The sequence below is a fragment of the Hemibagrus wyckioides genome, linkage group LG11 (assembly GCF_019097595.1).
Source record: "Hemibagrus wyckioides isolate EC202008001 linkage group LG11, SWU_Hwy_1.0, whole genome shotgun sequence".
In the NCBI taxonomy this organism is placed as follows: Eukaryota; Metazoa; Chordata; class Actinopteri; order Siluriformes; family Bagridae; genus Hemibagrus; species Hemibagrus wyckioides.
Genome location: NC_080720.1, coordinates 27,031,630 through 27,046,344, shown reverse-complemented (window position 1 = coordinate 27,046,344; position 14,715 = coordinate 27,031,630). Strand labels below are relative to the sequence as shown.

Here is a 14,715-nt window from a genome sequence, read left to right as displayed (position 1 = left end):
GTTTCTACAGTATTAGTTTAAGCAGACTGTGTTTTTCTATTGTTGTGACTTGGATGAAGATCAGAACACATTTTATGACCAATTTATGCAGAAATCCAAGTAATCCCAAAGGGTTCACATACTTTTTCTTGCAACTGTATATATATATATATATATGTGTGTGTGGAGGCCACTGACACTGAGGCATACAGAGGTTGCACAGTGTCAATATGTGCCATTGCCAGAAGGTTTACAGTGTCTCCTAGCACAGTCTCAAGAGCATGGAGGAGATTCCAGGAGACATGCAGTTACTCTAGGAGAGCTGGACAGGGCCGTAGAAGGTCCTTAACCCATCAGCAGGACCGGTATCTGCTCCTTTGTGCAAGGAGGAACAGGATGAGCACTGCCAGAGCCCTACAAAATGATCTCCAGTAGGCCACTGGTGTGAATGTTTCTGACCAAACAATCAGAAACAGACTTCATGAGGGTGGCCTGAGGGCCTGACGTCCTCTAGTGGGCCCTGTGCTCACTGCCCAGCACTGCAGAGCTTGACTGGCATTTGCCACTGAACACCAGAATTGGTGGGCCTGCCACTGGCGCCCTGAGATGAGATGAGAGCAGGTTCACCCTGAGAATATGTAACAGACATGAAAGGGTCTGGAGAGGCCATGGAGCCATGGACCCTTATGCTGCCTGTGACAACCTTCAGCATGACCAGTTTGGTGGTGGGTCAGTGATGGTCTGGCCCTTTGTAGGTTTATAATTTTCATTTTCGTTCCTAACACATTACCCAGTCCATATCTGTATAGATATCCAGCATGATATTTTTCCCCATTGAGATCTGATGTGTTTTCAAGGTGTTTCTTTCAATTTTTCGAGCAGTGTATAATAGATAGATAGATAGATAGATAGATAGATAGATAGATAGATAGATATCTTATAAAAGTTTGTTTTTTCATTTTAATAAAACAGATTTTTCCCGTAACATTTTAATTGCTTTCTTTAATTTAACAAGGTGGACAAGATTACATTAAACAAACGTTATTTCAGCTGAATGTTTATTACTTTATAAATCAAAATCATCTCGATTCATATTTATATGCCCATTTAGAGTCCCATTTGCAAAATTAAAAAACAAAAAACATTTTTTAAGTAAAAAAGTACACAATTGTTTCCCCATAAAAATCCCTGATATTGCTTTTTTTCAATTTTATACATTATGGCTTACAATAGATAATTAACAGCACCTCGACCTCGGCAGACATGAGTAATGCTCATAATAATGTTCAAGTGCAATGCTTATTAGGAAATGCTCATTATACAGATTTTCTACTGCTGGTCTGGCACACGGAACACCAGCTTCTTCCTCAAGGTCACTTTATGGATAGGCATCTGTTTATAAATGTTAGAAGCTTTTTTTTCACTGACTTCGTTATTGACATACAGCAGGATAGATTGGACATCCTCACCCCTAGAAAACAGATGACAAAAAGCACATTACTGCTTGAAGGGTTAAAAAAATCAAGTCAGCAAGACTGTCGACTTCAGGAATCGTAACCACAAAAAAATCTTGAGGCTAAATGTAGCTCCTAAATGGCAGAAAAAAGGTGTGAATTATTTTAAATGAGAACTCGTTAACTATACTATTGTCTGCTACATCATTGTGGTGTAAATCAATTTGTTAAAATAACACTACAAATCCTGCCATTAATTCACTGCTTCAATTATCATTTGCAGAACATATATCTGTAACACATCAGCCAGTGACTCTATAGCAACTGGGAAAAACCTGGCATTACTCTAGGCTGAGTAAAAATTCCTCTGCGCAAATTTGTGGCTTAAAGTACGTTTTAAATGGTTTCAAAATATAAGTAGCTATGAACTTTCAGAAGAGCTTTTGGTGGTAAGCTATGATTCTCAACGAATTCAACAATACAGGAGCAGAAGTTACTTTTGTTCAGTACTTACTTGGGGCAGTGCGTTTTTAGTTGCTTACACAAGGACTGAATGAACCAAGAGCCCGTATCTGTGTTCCTGAACGAGTAGTATCCTTTAATGGTTGACCTCGCTATGAGGAAATCTGCATCAGATGGTATGGTGGTCATCTCAAAACTATCCAGTTGTAATGATTCTTCATCTTCGATTTCCACTTTTGCTTTTACTTCCTCGTAGCTATCAGACTGGATTTGAACACCCAGTTGGTACTCTCTTCCTCGGCAAGTCTGGATGAAAAACACTTTGGGTTTATCGACTAGGCTTGGACATGACTTTCCACTAAATGGACCAAAGATGTCATCTTTGGAAAAGATGCCTCCATCTGTGCCATGCACCCCATCTTTGGAGCCATGGCTCATGATGAAGCAGACAAAACAGTCACCATCGTGGGGTTTCTGGCTGTAGCTCTTCAGCAGATCCTTCGTCTCCTCTGCGGTTTGATTTCTATACACATCCAGAGTAAAACCCAGCCACTGGAAAACCTCTTTTATAGACTCTGTTGAATAAACAACGCAAAAAGACCATTCTTCACACAAATGATTCATGTTTTAGGGTAAAGTAACACTTATACTGTAAGAATAATCTGAGACGTTGGGCATTGAGTTCTTTATTAATAGTACCATTCCATATCCTGTATTGTTATGGCCATTTTCATTGTATTTTTGTTAAAGTATTTTAAACAATTTCACTCAGTGTACTTTTTAAATTGTACTTTTTCAGGAACACCTGCATGAGCCACTAATAAACATTTAAAAGCACAGCACATGCAGGCAAGATTTACAATTTTACATGCGTAAGGTACAGAAAAAGTACCCTTGTTACTCATCCCAGCAAAAAGGAACTTTACAATCTGGTACCAGTAATTTCTGAGAATATTGTATTGGAATTTGGTCTGAAAAAGGTTTAAAAAAAAAAAGTCTGACCTTCATCACGCATAGATCCGGGGCGGTCTGGGAGGGATGGATCAAATTTGACATTGTTAATGATCAAACAGAGACCACGAGGTACGCTGGACATTTTGTATTCGATAATCTAAAAAAAAGAGAAACGTTTTCCATAATTAAAGCATTAATCATTTGGCTCATGTTGGTTCACATTTAGATATTCAAAATCAGGAAATCCCAAATGCTCTCCTGATTTCTCCAGGACAGTGGGCTGATACACCTACTTTAATACTAGTATTACACTTTTAAATTACCTCATCAGCTGCTTTGGCTCCATTATCTGGAAGGGGAAAAAACAAGAATATGTGTCACCAACTGTTGCTATATTCCAATTCGCAGCTAAAAAATGTTATCATGGCTTACTTGTTTTCTCAGCCTGTTTGTGTGATGCGGGTGCACGAATAAAAAGTTCCTTCAGCTCAGGGAAAGTGTTCTGAACCTCTTCTTGTTGCAAGAGATCCACAAATTTGTGACACATTGCATCACCCTTGTTCATCACGGTGTCCAGAAGGTTAGTGACAATTTTCTCCTTTGTGTAATTACTATGGTTAAGATTTCTGTAGTCACGAACGGTGATGATTTTATCCTGTTGGACATGCTGTAAGATGTAGTCAGGGTCAGCTGACAGGGTGCCGATAATGAAGACTTTCTTTTCAAGCAGAGTCTGCATGGCTGTAGGACAGAGTTAGACAGCACAATTCATTGACTTCTAACTTACACATTACTGTCCAAGAATGTATTAAATGTTTCTTAAAGAGCAAATTCAACAGCCGGTTTTCCGTTATTATGCCCCTGTATTCACACACAATTTTTGTCACCAGTTTTGTCACTGGTTAGAGTCACGTCGCTTAGTGCTGCTGGGGATCAGTCTGCCTGGATCAGTCTGTGACCTAGGGGACTTCTGTGGATAGAACCACTTGGAGGCTATCACACACCATCTTTGAACTGCCAATGGATCTGACAGCTTGCGACTGCAAGGAATTAGTGTTAAGTCTATAATGAACTCAGAAACTACACTGACCTACTAGTTCCTCAAGATCGCTTGGTTGCTGTTGTAGAAAGGACATTATTTACTGTCACCCAAATGAGAATGAGGTTCCCTTCTGAGCCTGGTTTCTCTCAAGGTTTCTTTCTCATATGAGGATGTGGTAGCATAGTGGTTAAGGTTGTGAGTTCAAACCCCAGGTCTACTAAGCTGCCACTGCTGGGCCCCTGAGCAAGACCCTTATCCCTTAATTGCTCAGGTGTTTAAAAAAAAGAAAGAGATAATTTGTAAGTCATTCTGGATAAGGGGGTAAATACGCCAGAAATGTAAACGCATATCATCTCAGGGAGTGTTTCCTCTCCACCCTTCACCTCAGGCTTGCTCATTAGGGAACTTTAAACTTTATCATTTTCCCCCTATACTTCTGTAAAGCTACCTTGAGACATTCCAAGTCCATTGTTAAATGCAAATAAATTAAAATGAACTGAATTTTGTGACAATAAACAGGAGAAGGTCGCCAGGTGCATTTCACATCGAGGAAGCTGAACTCTGTAGTAAAATATTTAAAAGGCAGGTAATACAAGCCAAGTGTGTAATGTTGCTCTTGTTGTAGACTGGAATAGACCATCATCACAATAACAAAACGTGAGGAGACGATACCCTGCTCTATTCACTGCATCTGAATGCACAAGGTAACATAAAATAAGAAGTTTGACCAAGAGCGGATACACGTTTGTTTATTTATTTATACATTCCTGCACGCCTGCAATTAATCATGCCGTTATAACACTGTAGTGTCCACTAAAGTGTTTTCGGTGCAGGCGGAACTCGGAACTAGCACAGACCTTTTTGTTTGTCTTTTATTTATTTTTTTATTTATTAAGTAATTATTATTTAGCTCACCTCAGTCGAGTAGAGAAACAGCGCGTGATCCGTGATATCAATCAAGTAAACCGGATGGAACGACGATCGCCTCGAGATAAAAGAATTTTTTCGTTTTCGTTAGAGCCACTTCCCGGAATTCAAGTAGAGCGGTAGAGCAGGGGAACAACCCACGTCGCGAGGGCGGGGGTTGGAGGGTGAGGGTGAGGGTGGTGGTGGGGTTATATTTGTCAAAGTAGAGTACACCTCATTGTGCTTCCGTGGAATTATGACCGGATTGTGACTGTTAAATTAATCATCTCAATCATTAATGTACCATTCATAATTCTACTTTCTACATGCTTTTTATTTAGACTGGTTATGTAACGGGTTAAGTTTCTTGTGTTTTGAGACCTCTATGGACAATATGTGGTATTGCAAGCAAGACAAAAACTGTCCAAATCAGTTCAGTTCTATGTTGAGACACCTTTTTGCTTGAGGGAAAAAGCTGGTTGTGTGGATCCGAATGCTTCTGGTGTAGTGGGGTTACTTCTGCATACATACATCCGATCCGGTAGACTGGGTCAGTCATTACTATGTCCATATGATGTATTACTATATAATATGCAGTTGTTAATGGCACTGGAGGGAAAAAAAACAACCTGGCCATGTCAAAGTGCTTGACCAGTATGTGGTATGTTTTCATTTCTGTTTGATGGTTTAACTCAGGGGTGTTCAATCTTATCCACAAAGGACCAGTATGGGTGCAGGTTTTCATTCGAACTCAGCAGAAGCCACTTCTGAGCCTATTGAAAGCGAAGATGATTAAACAGGTATGAGGAATTAGGTATGGCTTCTGCTTAACAGGAATAAAAAAAACCTGCACCCACACCAGCCCTCTGGACACCCCTGGTTTAACTGGTCTGTCAGATTATGATGGTTATATTATCATATCAAATGCCAGACTGTGTTCCAGATGCAGACACTGTAAGGTATTTGAAGATTCTGCAGCCAACTTACGAAAAGTCTCTCCCTAGTTCAGCGACTCAGAACATGTACCAGCATGACTTAAGCAGCTCCTTTGTATTTATGTATGCATTCAAGGCATCTTATCATATCAGAGACTAGCTAAAGGGCTAGAGACAGGAGTTCAAATAGAGAATCTTTTTTTTTAAAACCCGATTTGCTCTGTTTAGCAAACTGACCACGTGGCTTTTGGCTGAAATACAAAGTTGTTGATGAAAATAAAAATATTTAAAGGTGGTAGACAAAAGTGGTAGTGTCAAGGGCTACTGTGAAACAAAAAAGAAATAACCATTTTAAAAGAAATAGTTTACTAATTACTATTACAAAGGCAATTTTAAGAAACAGTAAAGCAATTAGTAAATCTCAGATATGTATTGATCAATTTAATATAGGAATAAGGAAGCTGGAAAATATCTACTTGGCTGGCATGATAATGGAAATATGCTAATATCTAAACAGTAAATTATCTGTTGTTGCCATCTCTAAATTGTTTATAGTGTGTGAATGGATGTGAGTGTGTGTGAGTGTGTGATTTTGCCCTCAAATGGACGTGCACTCCGTCCATGGTGTCCCCTGGGATAGGCTCCAGGCCTAAATATGACAAAACCCAGTAGATAATTTCATTTGTGTCTAAGTCCACTGTAAACCTCTGAATAAAAAGACTATTCTATTTAAGAGCTGCTGCAATGGACTTAGGTAAGTCTCCAGTGTGCCGATTACTAATATGCTTTACCAGTAGAGCTGCATGTGTGGAAAGAAAGCATGTGTTTCTGCTGTTGTAAGAGAATGTGCCTAGTGTTTATCTGAGTGTGACATAATCATAAACCATACAGCATGAGATCCTGTAGGATTCCACTGCTATCCTAGTTACACTGACTGTATTTTATAACACTGAGATTTTCTCCTTTTAGTTACTGTATATAGTGCAGCGTGTGGGTGTCTTTGAAAGACGCAGCTCTGCATTTGATCTGCGGTTCTTTTTTTTTTGTTTGTTTTTGTCCTATAGAAGGCCTGAATGATGCCTGTCCTGCGGTATACCGTGCTGCACTGAAGCTTCGCTCCCTGCAGAAACTATGCCATAGTAAGTTATATCTTAGTGTGTGTAAACTTAGTGGATAGAATCATGTGGCTTTACATAACACTCGGAATAACACACAATATAATTGTTCTGACTGTAAAAACAACATACTATACATGAATTTATTTAAAGTAACTCGCAGAGGACAATACCAGGATTGTAAGTGAGTGCTAAAGGAGCACACAGAGTAGTAGTAGTACAATAATGTAAGTGCAGTTTTGTTTTTTTGGTTCAAATAATTAGGCTGAACACTAAACTACTGCAATGCTAAATACCATTACCAAACGACTGAATTTAGTATCCAAAATACTACTTTTAAAGGATTTCTACAAACCGTTTTTCATACAGTTGCATAAATTATGTAAGGAATAAAACATTAGAGTTTGCTATTATAGAAAAATAACCACAGACAGCATCATGTGATGCCACCAATGACGAAAAAAAATGTACAACATCCCTAGTTATCTTCATCCATGTCTGTCTTTCAGTGCATATGGTCTTGATCCAGGATGTGCGCTCAGCTCTCTGGGCTGCAGATGATTTAGGGAATATTTCCCAAGAAAACCTGAAGCAGAGCCTTGAACAACTCTTCCAGGGTGTGTTACAGAAATTACCTGTTCAGGTGGTACCAGAAGCTACAGAGCAGACTGCCAGACTTCTCTTCAAGCTGTATGACAGGTGAGAGAAGCCATCTTCCCGTTCATTTAGAGTGCACACATATGCGTTGTATGTGCATTTGGACTTGTGATATCTTTTCCAGGGAGAAGACTGGCTTCGTCCATCTCAGATCTGTGGAAGCGGCACTGATAGTGCTTTCAGGAGACACACTTTCCGCCAAACACAGAGGTGTTGATCATGTGCCTAGCATTAGTTTGCATTTTTATCATATGTTGTCAATTGCTTCATATATATTATATAATACACAGCTGTATTTAATATGTACAACTATGAGTCATTTTCCTGTTTCTTTTCTGCAGCTCTGTTCCAACTGGCTGTTAGCTGTAGCAGAAGACAGGGCATAGAGGACACTTTTGTCAGCCGTGCCGGTCTCAGGAACCTTCTGGATGACCTTAGTCAGGTTAGAATTCCTTATCAATTGATATTTGTTGTCATTTACAATATGTACTGCCAGTCATGAATTAGGATTCTTCTGATTTTTCATGAAGGAGATTTTCATCTAGAGACATTTTAGATGTCTATAATTTACTTCCATGTTGTTTTTGTTCTTTCGACTGCTCCATGTTCAGGGTCACCATAGCGGATCGCCTGGTCCCCAAATTTGATTTTGGCGCAACTCTTGAATTTTTTCTTGGCTTGTATTTAGAGCACTGAGAGTTAACTCTTCAGTCTGTAATGTGCTTTTATAAATAGTATATTGACTTTTTTTCACCTGATGTAAATACAGTAGAGATGGGATGCAGAAATACTCAAGTAGTCCTATCTGTTTATTTACTTTCCGCGTAGCAATAGCAACCTTGACCATGATTGTGATCTTAAAAATTTCTCGGCTTAAAGATCCCATACTTGCACACATATGTCTCCATAACTTAAGGAACAGAATTCCTTAAGTTCTGACCCTGCTCCCAAATGAGGATAATAATTGCTCAAAATTCTGATATTTTTCTCCATACTAATGCGAAACCAAAATAGGTGCCAGCCGTGGTTCAGGAGAGCCATGTGTTTGGTCCTGTGAAGGCTGCAATCCAATCCTGCTTCACTGGGGTATGTTCCACTTCTACACACAGCTGTACATACACCCAGAAGACCCAGTCAGAAGCTGAGTGTGTTTTTATCTTTACCTAGGTTAACAGTGGGAGGACAGAGGAGGAACATTTTGTGAGCTGGCTGCAATCAGAGCCTCGTTTGCTGCTGTGGCTCTCCACCCTTTACAGACTTTCAGTTAGTGAAGCAGTACAGCACAGAGTTCACTGCCACGCCTGCAAGGCCTTCCCCATCACAGGCCTCAGGTGAGTGTTGAGTGTCTATGCAGTGGGGCATGTGCTTTGCTTTTCTTTTAAAACACAATTCATTTTTGTAGTGACACAAAACTTACAGTTTGTGCTACATGTGTATCATGACTTCATTAAGTGAATGTAGTGGTCAGGGTTGCAGACAGGGGCGTGCTAAACGTTTGTATAGTAATAGTCTTTTCCGGAAACACACCTCCAGTGCTAACCATGGTTGTTCCCAAGCTCTGGTGAATTTCAGAACTCCACAATAGTTCTGTTTGTGTTTTCATGAACAAATCCCAGCATTATATAAGCATAATTTTGCCATCCATCTTTTGTATTTGAATCAATTGCATTACATACAGGATACAACACACACTATGGCCAAACATGAGTGCATCGCACCCATACGTAGACCTTCCTTAAAATGCTACAACATAGCCGGAATTGTCTAGAATGGCTTTGTTTGCCGTAACTTAAAGATTTCCCCTTACTGGAATTAACAGGCCAAGCCCAAACATTTTCCATCATGACCATACCTCTGTGCATGAAGTGAGCTTTAGTAAGGTTGGGGTTGAAGAGCTCGAGTGACCTGCCCAGAACCCTGACCTGACCTCAACCCCACTGAACACCTTCTGGATGAATTGGAACACTTGCACACGTTCCACACCCAACACCACTGCCCGACCTCAGTAATACACTTAAGGCTTGAATGAAGGGGAATTCCCACAGCCCCATTATAAAAATCTAGTGGAAAGCCTTCAGTGAAGAGTGGAGGCTGTAACAGCATTAAAGAATTGGATATTCAACAAACATCTATGTGTATGATGATCAGCTGTCCATTTTTTAGGTTAAGTTGTCTTTATTTGTCACATATACATTACTGCACAGTGAAATTCTTTCTTCACATATCCCATCCTTGGGGGTTGGGGTCAGAGCGCAGGGTCAGCCATGATACAGTGCCCCTGGAGCAGGAGGGTTTGGGGGTCTTGCTCAAGGGCCCAACGGTGGCAGCTTGGCAGTGCTGTGGCTTGAACCCTGATGTTCCGGTCAACGACCCAGAGCCTTAACCACTTGAGCTACCACCACCCATCACCATTTTGACCATATAGTGTATAACAATCCCACATACAAACACTCAAATTTATTGTAGTCTCTTTATCATATTATTTATGACTATTGGAGATTGTGGTTGATTGGCTCATATATGATCTGTCCTTATGATGTGCAATTTATTTAACGAAGAATTAAGCTAACTGCTCCTTCATTCTTCAAGTTTCCAACCATCACTGCTGTTCTTCTTCTTAAACTTTCATTTTATTATCACTCCACTATACTAATATTTCAAGTCTAAAAATGTCTCATTTGGTCATCGGATAAATACATCATCATTTTTCTTGGTTATTTACACAATTTTTTTTAGGATATCTTCCAAGAATTTTGAGTTTTGATTCACAGTTCTTGAATAACTACTGTAAAAATTTCCATGTTGAAAGGTACAACAGGTTAAGCCTGAGTATATTGTGCATTTGTTCACCTTGAGCTGGTGTGATGTCTTTGCAGGTATCGCTGTTTGAAGTGTTTAAACGTCCACTTATGCCAAAACTGTTTCCTGAACAAGAAGCGTACAAGGAAGCACAAGCCTTCACATCCAGTTCTGGAGTACTGCACTCAGGTAATCTTGGTAATTACCACAGTATTGTGATACACAGCAAAACTAAATATAATGCTCTTTTAAAGCAGTCTTAATGCAGTGACTTACTTCTAGAACCGTATCCTGTGCCAGTAATCTCTATCAGGCTTAAACTGTGTTGAGCAAAAACTTACTTATTATCTTGTATAATTCCCATGTACCTACATCTTCTTATACATCAGCCCTCATGGAAGGAATCAATGGCATCATTTGCATCCAGTGCTCGCCATGTCCTTCTGCCACGGCGCTACACCAGGAGAGAAACAGAGAGGAGCAGAGCTCTAATAGCTGGATCTAATGGAGAAACACATGACAGGTACAGAAAAGGTTTGAGTGTATTCATTCATGTGAATGCTCATTCTTTCAGCTGTACTCTTTCTCTCAGTGATCAAGAGTGTGTGGATAATCTGGAAGGTTTGAACATCATTGTCTCTGAAAATGTTCCTCCTCCTCCTCCTCCTCCTACTCTACAACTTAACATGGAGTCAAAATCACTCCAGACAGATGAATCTGACACCCAGCCTCAGGTAGCTCTTTAACAATACTACAGTGCTGTCTACTTTTACTTTTGATTTCTGAAGTATCTGAAGACAGTTGTGTGTTACAGAGAAAGATGTCATTACTCCAAAAGGACCTAAGCATCACGCAAAATGCCATGAAAGATCTGCAGAGAGATAAAGGGTAATACGGCTTCTGGATTGAATGTACAGTAAACAGTGTGTTGCGATGGCTATGGTCTGTGTATATGTGTGTGCTTTGTCGTCAGGCTTTTGGAGAAAGAATTTCAGGTGTGGAAAGAAGCTGCACAGTCAGAACATGACTCTCTGGAAGACAGGTGCAAGGAGCTAGAGGCCACTATGGGGGCGCTGATCCAGCACAACCAACAGCTAGAGCAGGAGCTAGGACAAGTCAGACATGTGAGTGGAGAAAATCAGAATGAGTTAAAGAAAGAGAGGAAGATATGGTAAAGATTTCAGGGATATTTCAGGACTGGTGCTTTGTTTGCTTTACTACATAACACACAGTATGTTCTAATAACACAAGCCAGCGTTTTATTCAAAGAATGCACAGACAGTTTTCAGCCTCCTTTCTGAACACCAAAAATGTGAATTTCCACTGGAATATATCCAGCTTCCTCCCACCTCCTAAACATGCCAGTAAAATGCTATCCCATTCAGGAGTATTCCCATCTCACGCCGAGTGTTCGGGAAGGACTCCAGATCCACCGTGACCTTGACCGGAATAAAGTAGTAGAATAGGATGGAATGATTTCTAAAATGAATGATTGCATTTAATATTTCTGAAAATATGCCCACAGACCTCCTTTATGGGCTTGAGGTTACTTGATGGCAGGAGAAAAATAACTTTTTGGCATTGCTACTCTCAAGCTAAACACAACATACGGCAGCGATGTGTTACATGTTAAAAGTTTTATGTTCAAATTCCAACCAGTCTGCCAATGTTGGGCCCTTGAGCAAGGCCCTATTTTTTCTTCTTCTTCTTCAATGGCTTCAGTATTCTGTCTCACTTTTAGTCTTATTTTTTGTAAAAAGTTAGGTTAAGCTGGTAAAAACACACATGGTAAAAATTCTTGACTTTTATTTTTGCTCAGGCATTGAGTATGAGAGGAAGAGATGAGTTTGGAAGTAACATCTCCACTCCTCCTCCACGACAACACAGCAGAGATAACACCACCGAGAACCAGTTCACAGAATCTGAATGTCCAGCTCCATGCACTACTACAGAAACGGATCAGGAAATACTGCTTGGGGAATCGAGGGGGACCGAACAGCAGATGGAGGAAGAAGAAGAAGAAGAAGAAGAAGAAGAAGAAGAAGAAGGAGAAGAAGAGACTCTGAATCAGGTGCAAGAGGCAAGGCATACAGATGTAGTAGTTACAGAAACCCGTGTGACCGAGACAAAGGAAGAGGTCCAACAACCTGTTGGGGAATCTGAAGAAGAAGAAGAGGATGAGGAGGATGAAGAGGAGCCACATCTTTACAGACAAGAGCTTATGAGTAATGATACAACCTTATACAGACCTGTTGAAGTGGAGGATTCTGGGAAAGATAACTCGGATGAAGAAGAAGAAGAAGAAGAAGAAGAAGAAGAAGAGCTTTGTGACCTTGTGGAAAGACTTCATGGTGCGCTTCTATCCACACCAACAGGCAAGTGTTCAGGGTGAAGGTTAGTTTTGCTGTACTGAAACATCACTTAATTTTCCAATATCCCTTTTGTGTAAATTAAGGGCAATTAAGAAAATCACACCACTGCTCTAACACAAGAACTTCCCTCATGGGATCAATAAAGTATCTATCTATCTATCTATCTATCTATCTATCTATCTATCTATCTATCTATCTATCTATCTATCTATCTATCTATCTATCTATCTATCTATCTATCTATCTATCTATCAGTACAGTGGTACTGTACACCGAGATATATGTGGCTTGTTCCCCATATCATGAAATGAAAACGATACTCTCAGGACTCATTCAGAATGGATCTCTATAAACTAGCCTTCTTATAGGTTTTGTACTTCAGTTGACGACTCCAACGTCACTACATGAAGCTTTACAACTTCACCAAGCACTTAAAGGAGCACTAATGAAAGAGGTGCTGTTCTCTTTCATACTAAATTTAGCTTGAGTGTATTCTCAGACACTTACTTATTTGTACATGAGGATACTTTACTGTTAGAGACTTTTCTACAAAGCATTACTGTAAGTCATTCTGGATAGCAAATGCTATACAGACAACATCACTAACATTCATGCTACTTATAGTTGGTTATGCTCTTTCCTGCTATACAGGATGTGGTTCATGTCAAACAGAGGCACTGCTACAAGCAGCAGGAGAGGTTGGAGATTCACTGTCTCACCTTGTTACTTCTCTCAAATCAACCCCTTCACCCGGACAAGGCACGGAACAGAGGTCAGCAAACAGCAGTCCACCCGGCAAAGCCTTGTGCCATCAAGCAAGTTTCATTCACCACCAATAAAACCTTTCTCTTTTGCAAGGCTGCTTGTTCCACGCCATGTTGGTTGCCCAACACACTCGTATGTGTCAGTTGCATCGATTTTTAAGCATGGTTAAGCAATCCATGTCACTCAGAACTCAGCTTTAATAGTTGTTGCAGTTAATATTCCAGCACAGAAATACCTTATTCGATATAAATCCAAACTGTTTTAAATTACATTAGGACTATGTCATGAATTCTGTATAGAATTGTATAATTAATTACTAGCTTCAGTTCAGCTCTTCAGGAATTTGGTCTAACTGGAAAAACTTGAAACGGAAATATTCCCTGTCAACGTTCACGTTAGTCTGAACATGTAGACGTCTGAGGATGTCCTTTATGAGTAGCTTGTGACCTTTTTTGTATGATTCATATACATAAAGAAACTTAAATCTGAAATTTTCAAATGAACTTACAGCCTACATCTTTCTTTGTTATATTTAATACTATTTATTAAGTGCTTTAGTTATTAATGATTCATTTTGTGGTATTTCAATGGTTGAAATCTGAAAGTTTATATATATATATATATATATATATATATATATATATATATATATATATATATATATATATATATATATATATATATATATTTTACCCATTCTCAAACACCAGAAACCTTCTTACCTACACACATCAAATCACTAATTCATTGATTTTCTTTCTCTTTATTATTTATAATGTGTGCCATTCTGCCTGAATTCCAAAGCCAGAAAAACCTTCAACAAACATTTATTATTTTTTTTTTTTAAGTTTTATTAACTTTATTCGTCTGTCAATGTTTCCATGGGAAAATGAGATGAATTTTTTTTTTTGAAGTGTTCAGGAGATGAAAATTGACATCAGGCACCCTAAATCAGTGGAGAAAACCCTTGAAAACCCGAAATGACCCCCTCCCCCAGGTCCAATCAATTACCCGGTACTGACTACTTACAAGTATTTTGTATTTATCTGTCCCACAAATATGACTATGGTAACAAATATTCCATTTTTTAGAAGCTGAGGTTTTTTTCTTTTAAAACATTCATTTTAAATAGAAGTTATTAATTTAAAAGACCAACATGTCCAAGCATATAAAAGACTGCCTAATGATAGCAATTTCGTTTGTTAGTATCATTTCTCTATGGTACTGATCCATAGGGTTTGTGCGACATTTCCTTTTTGCATAGTAAGTAAAAGT

The 14,715-nt window shown here is 39.3% G+C and overlaps 2 protein-coding genes across 5 annotated transcripts; one reads left to right on the top strand and one right to left on the bottom strand.

Annotated features, from left to right (window-relative positions):
* Positions 1-960: 960 nt before the first annotated feature.
* On the bottom strand, positions 961-4,946 carry casp20 (caspase 20, apoptosis-related cysteine peptidase). The gene is made up of 6 exons (XM_058404071.1): positions 4,807-4,946; positions 3,282-3,590; positions 3,173-3,198; positions 2,898-3,006; positions 1,948-2,470; positions 961-1,450 (listed from the first exon to the last, which is right to left on the bottom strand). Exons 2-6 carry the CDS (start codon positions 3,586-3,588, stop codon positions 1,309-1,311), a joined length of 1,107 nt encoding a protein of 368 aa, XP_058260054.1. The 5' UTR covers positions 3,589-3,590; positions 4,807-4,946; the 3' UTR covers positions 961-1,308.
* Positions 4,425-13,947, top strand: dytn (dystrotelin). Of its 4 annotated transcripts, XM_058404068.1 has the most exons (14): positions 5,185-6,486; positions 6,797-6,871; positions 7,357-7,546; positions 7,629-7,714; positions 7,846-7,946; positions 8,519-8,590; positions 8,672-8,835; positions 10,381-10,492; positions 10,693-10,826; positions 10,896-11,037; positions 11,118-11,191; positions 11,277-11,427; positions 12,123-12,678; positions 13,327-13,946. In XM_058404068.1, the coding sequence occupies exons 1-14, from the start codon at positions 6,477-6,479 to the stop codon at positions 13,512-13,514; spliced, it is 2,055 nt and encodes a 684-aa protein (XP_058260051.1). In that variant the 5' UTR covers positions 5,185-6,476; the 3' UTR covers positions 13,515-13,946. The 4 variants fall into 4 exon arrangements, with proteins under 4 accessions (XP_058260053.1, XP_058260051.1, XP_058260052.1 ...); XM_058404070.1 differs by lacking the exon at positions 5,185-6,486 and adding an exon at positions 4,425-4,595 and having other exon boundaries at positions 10,693-11,037; positions 13,327-13,947; XM_058404069.1 differs by having other exon boundaries at positions 5,185-5,347; positions 10,693-11,037; positions 13,327-13,947.
* Positions 13,948-14,715: the final 768 nt, after the last annotated feature.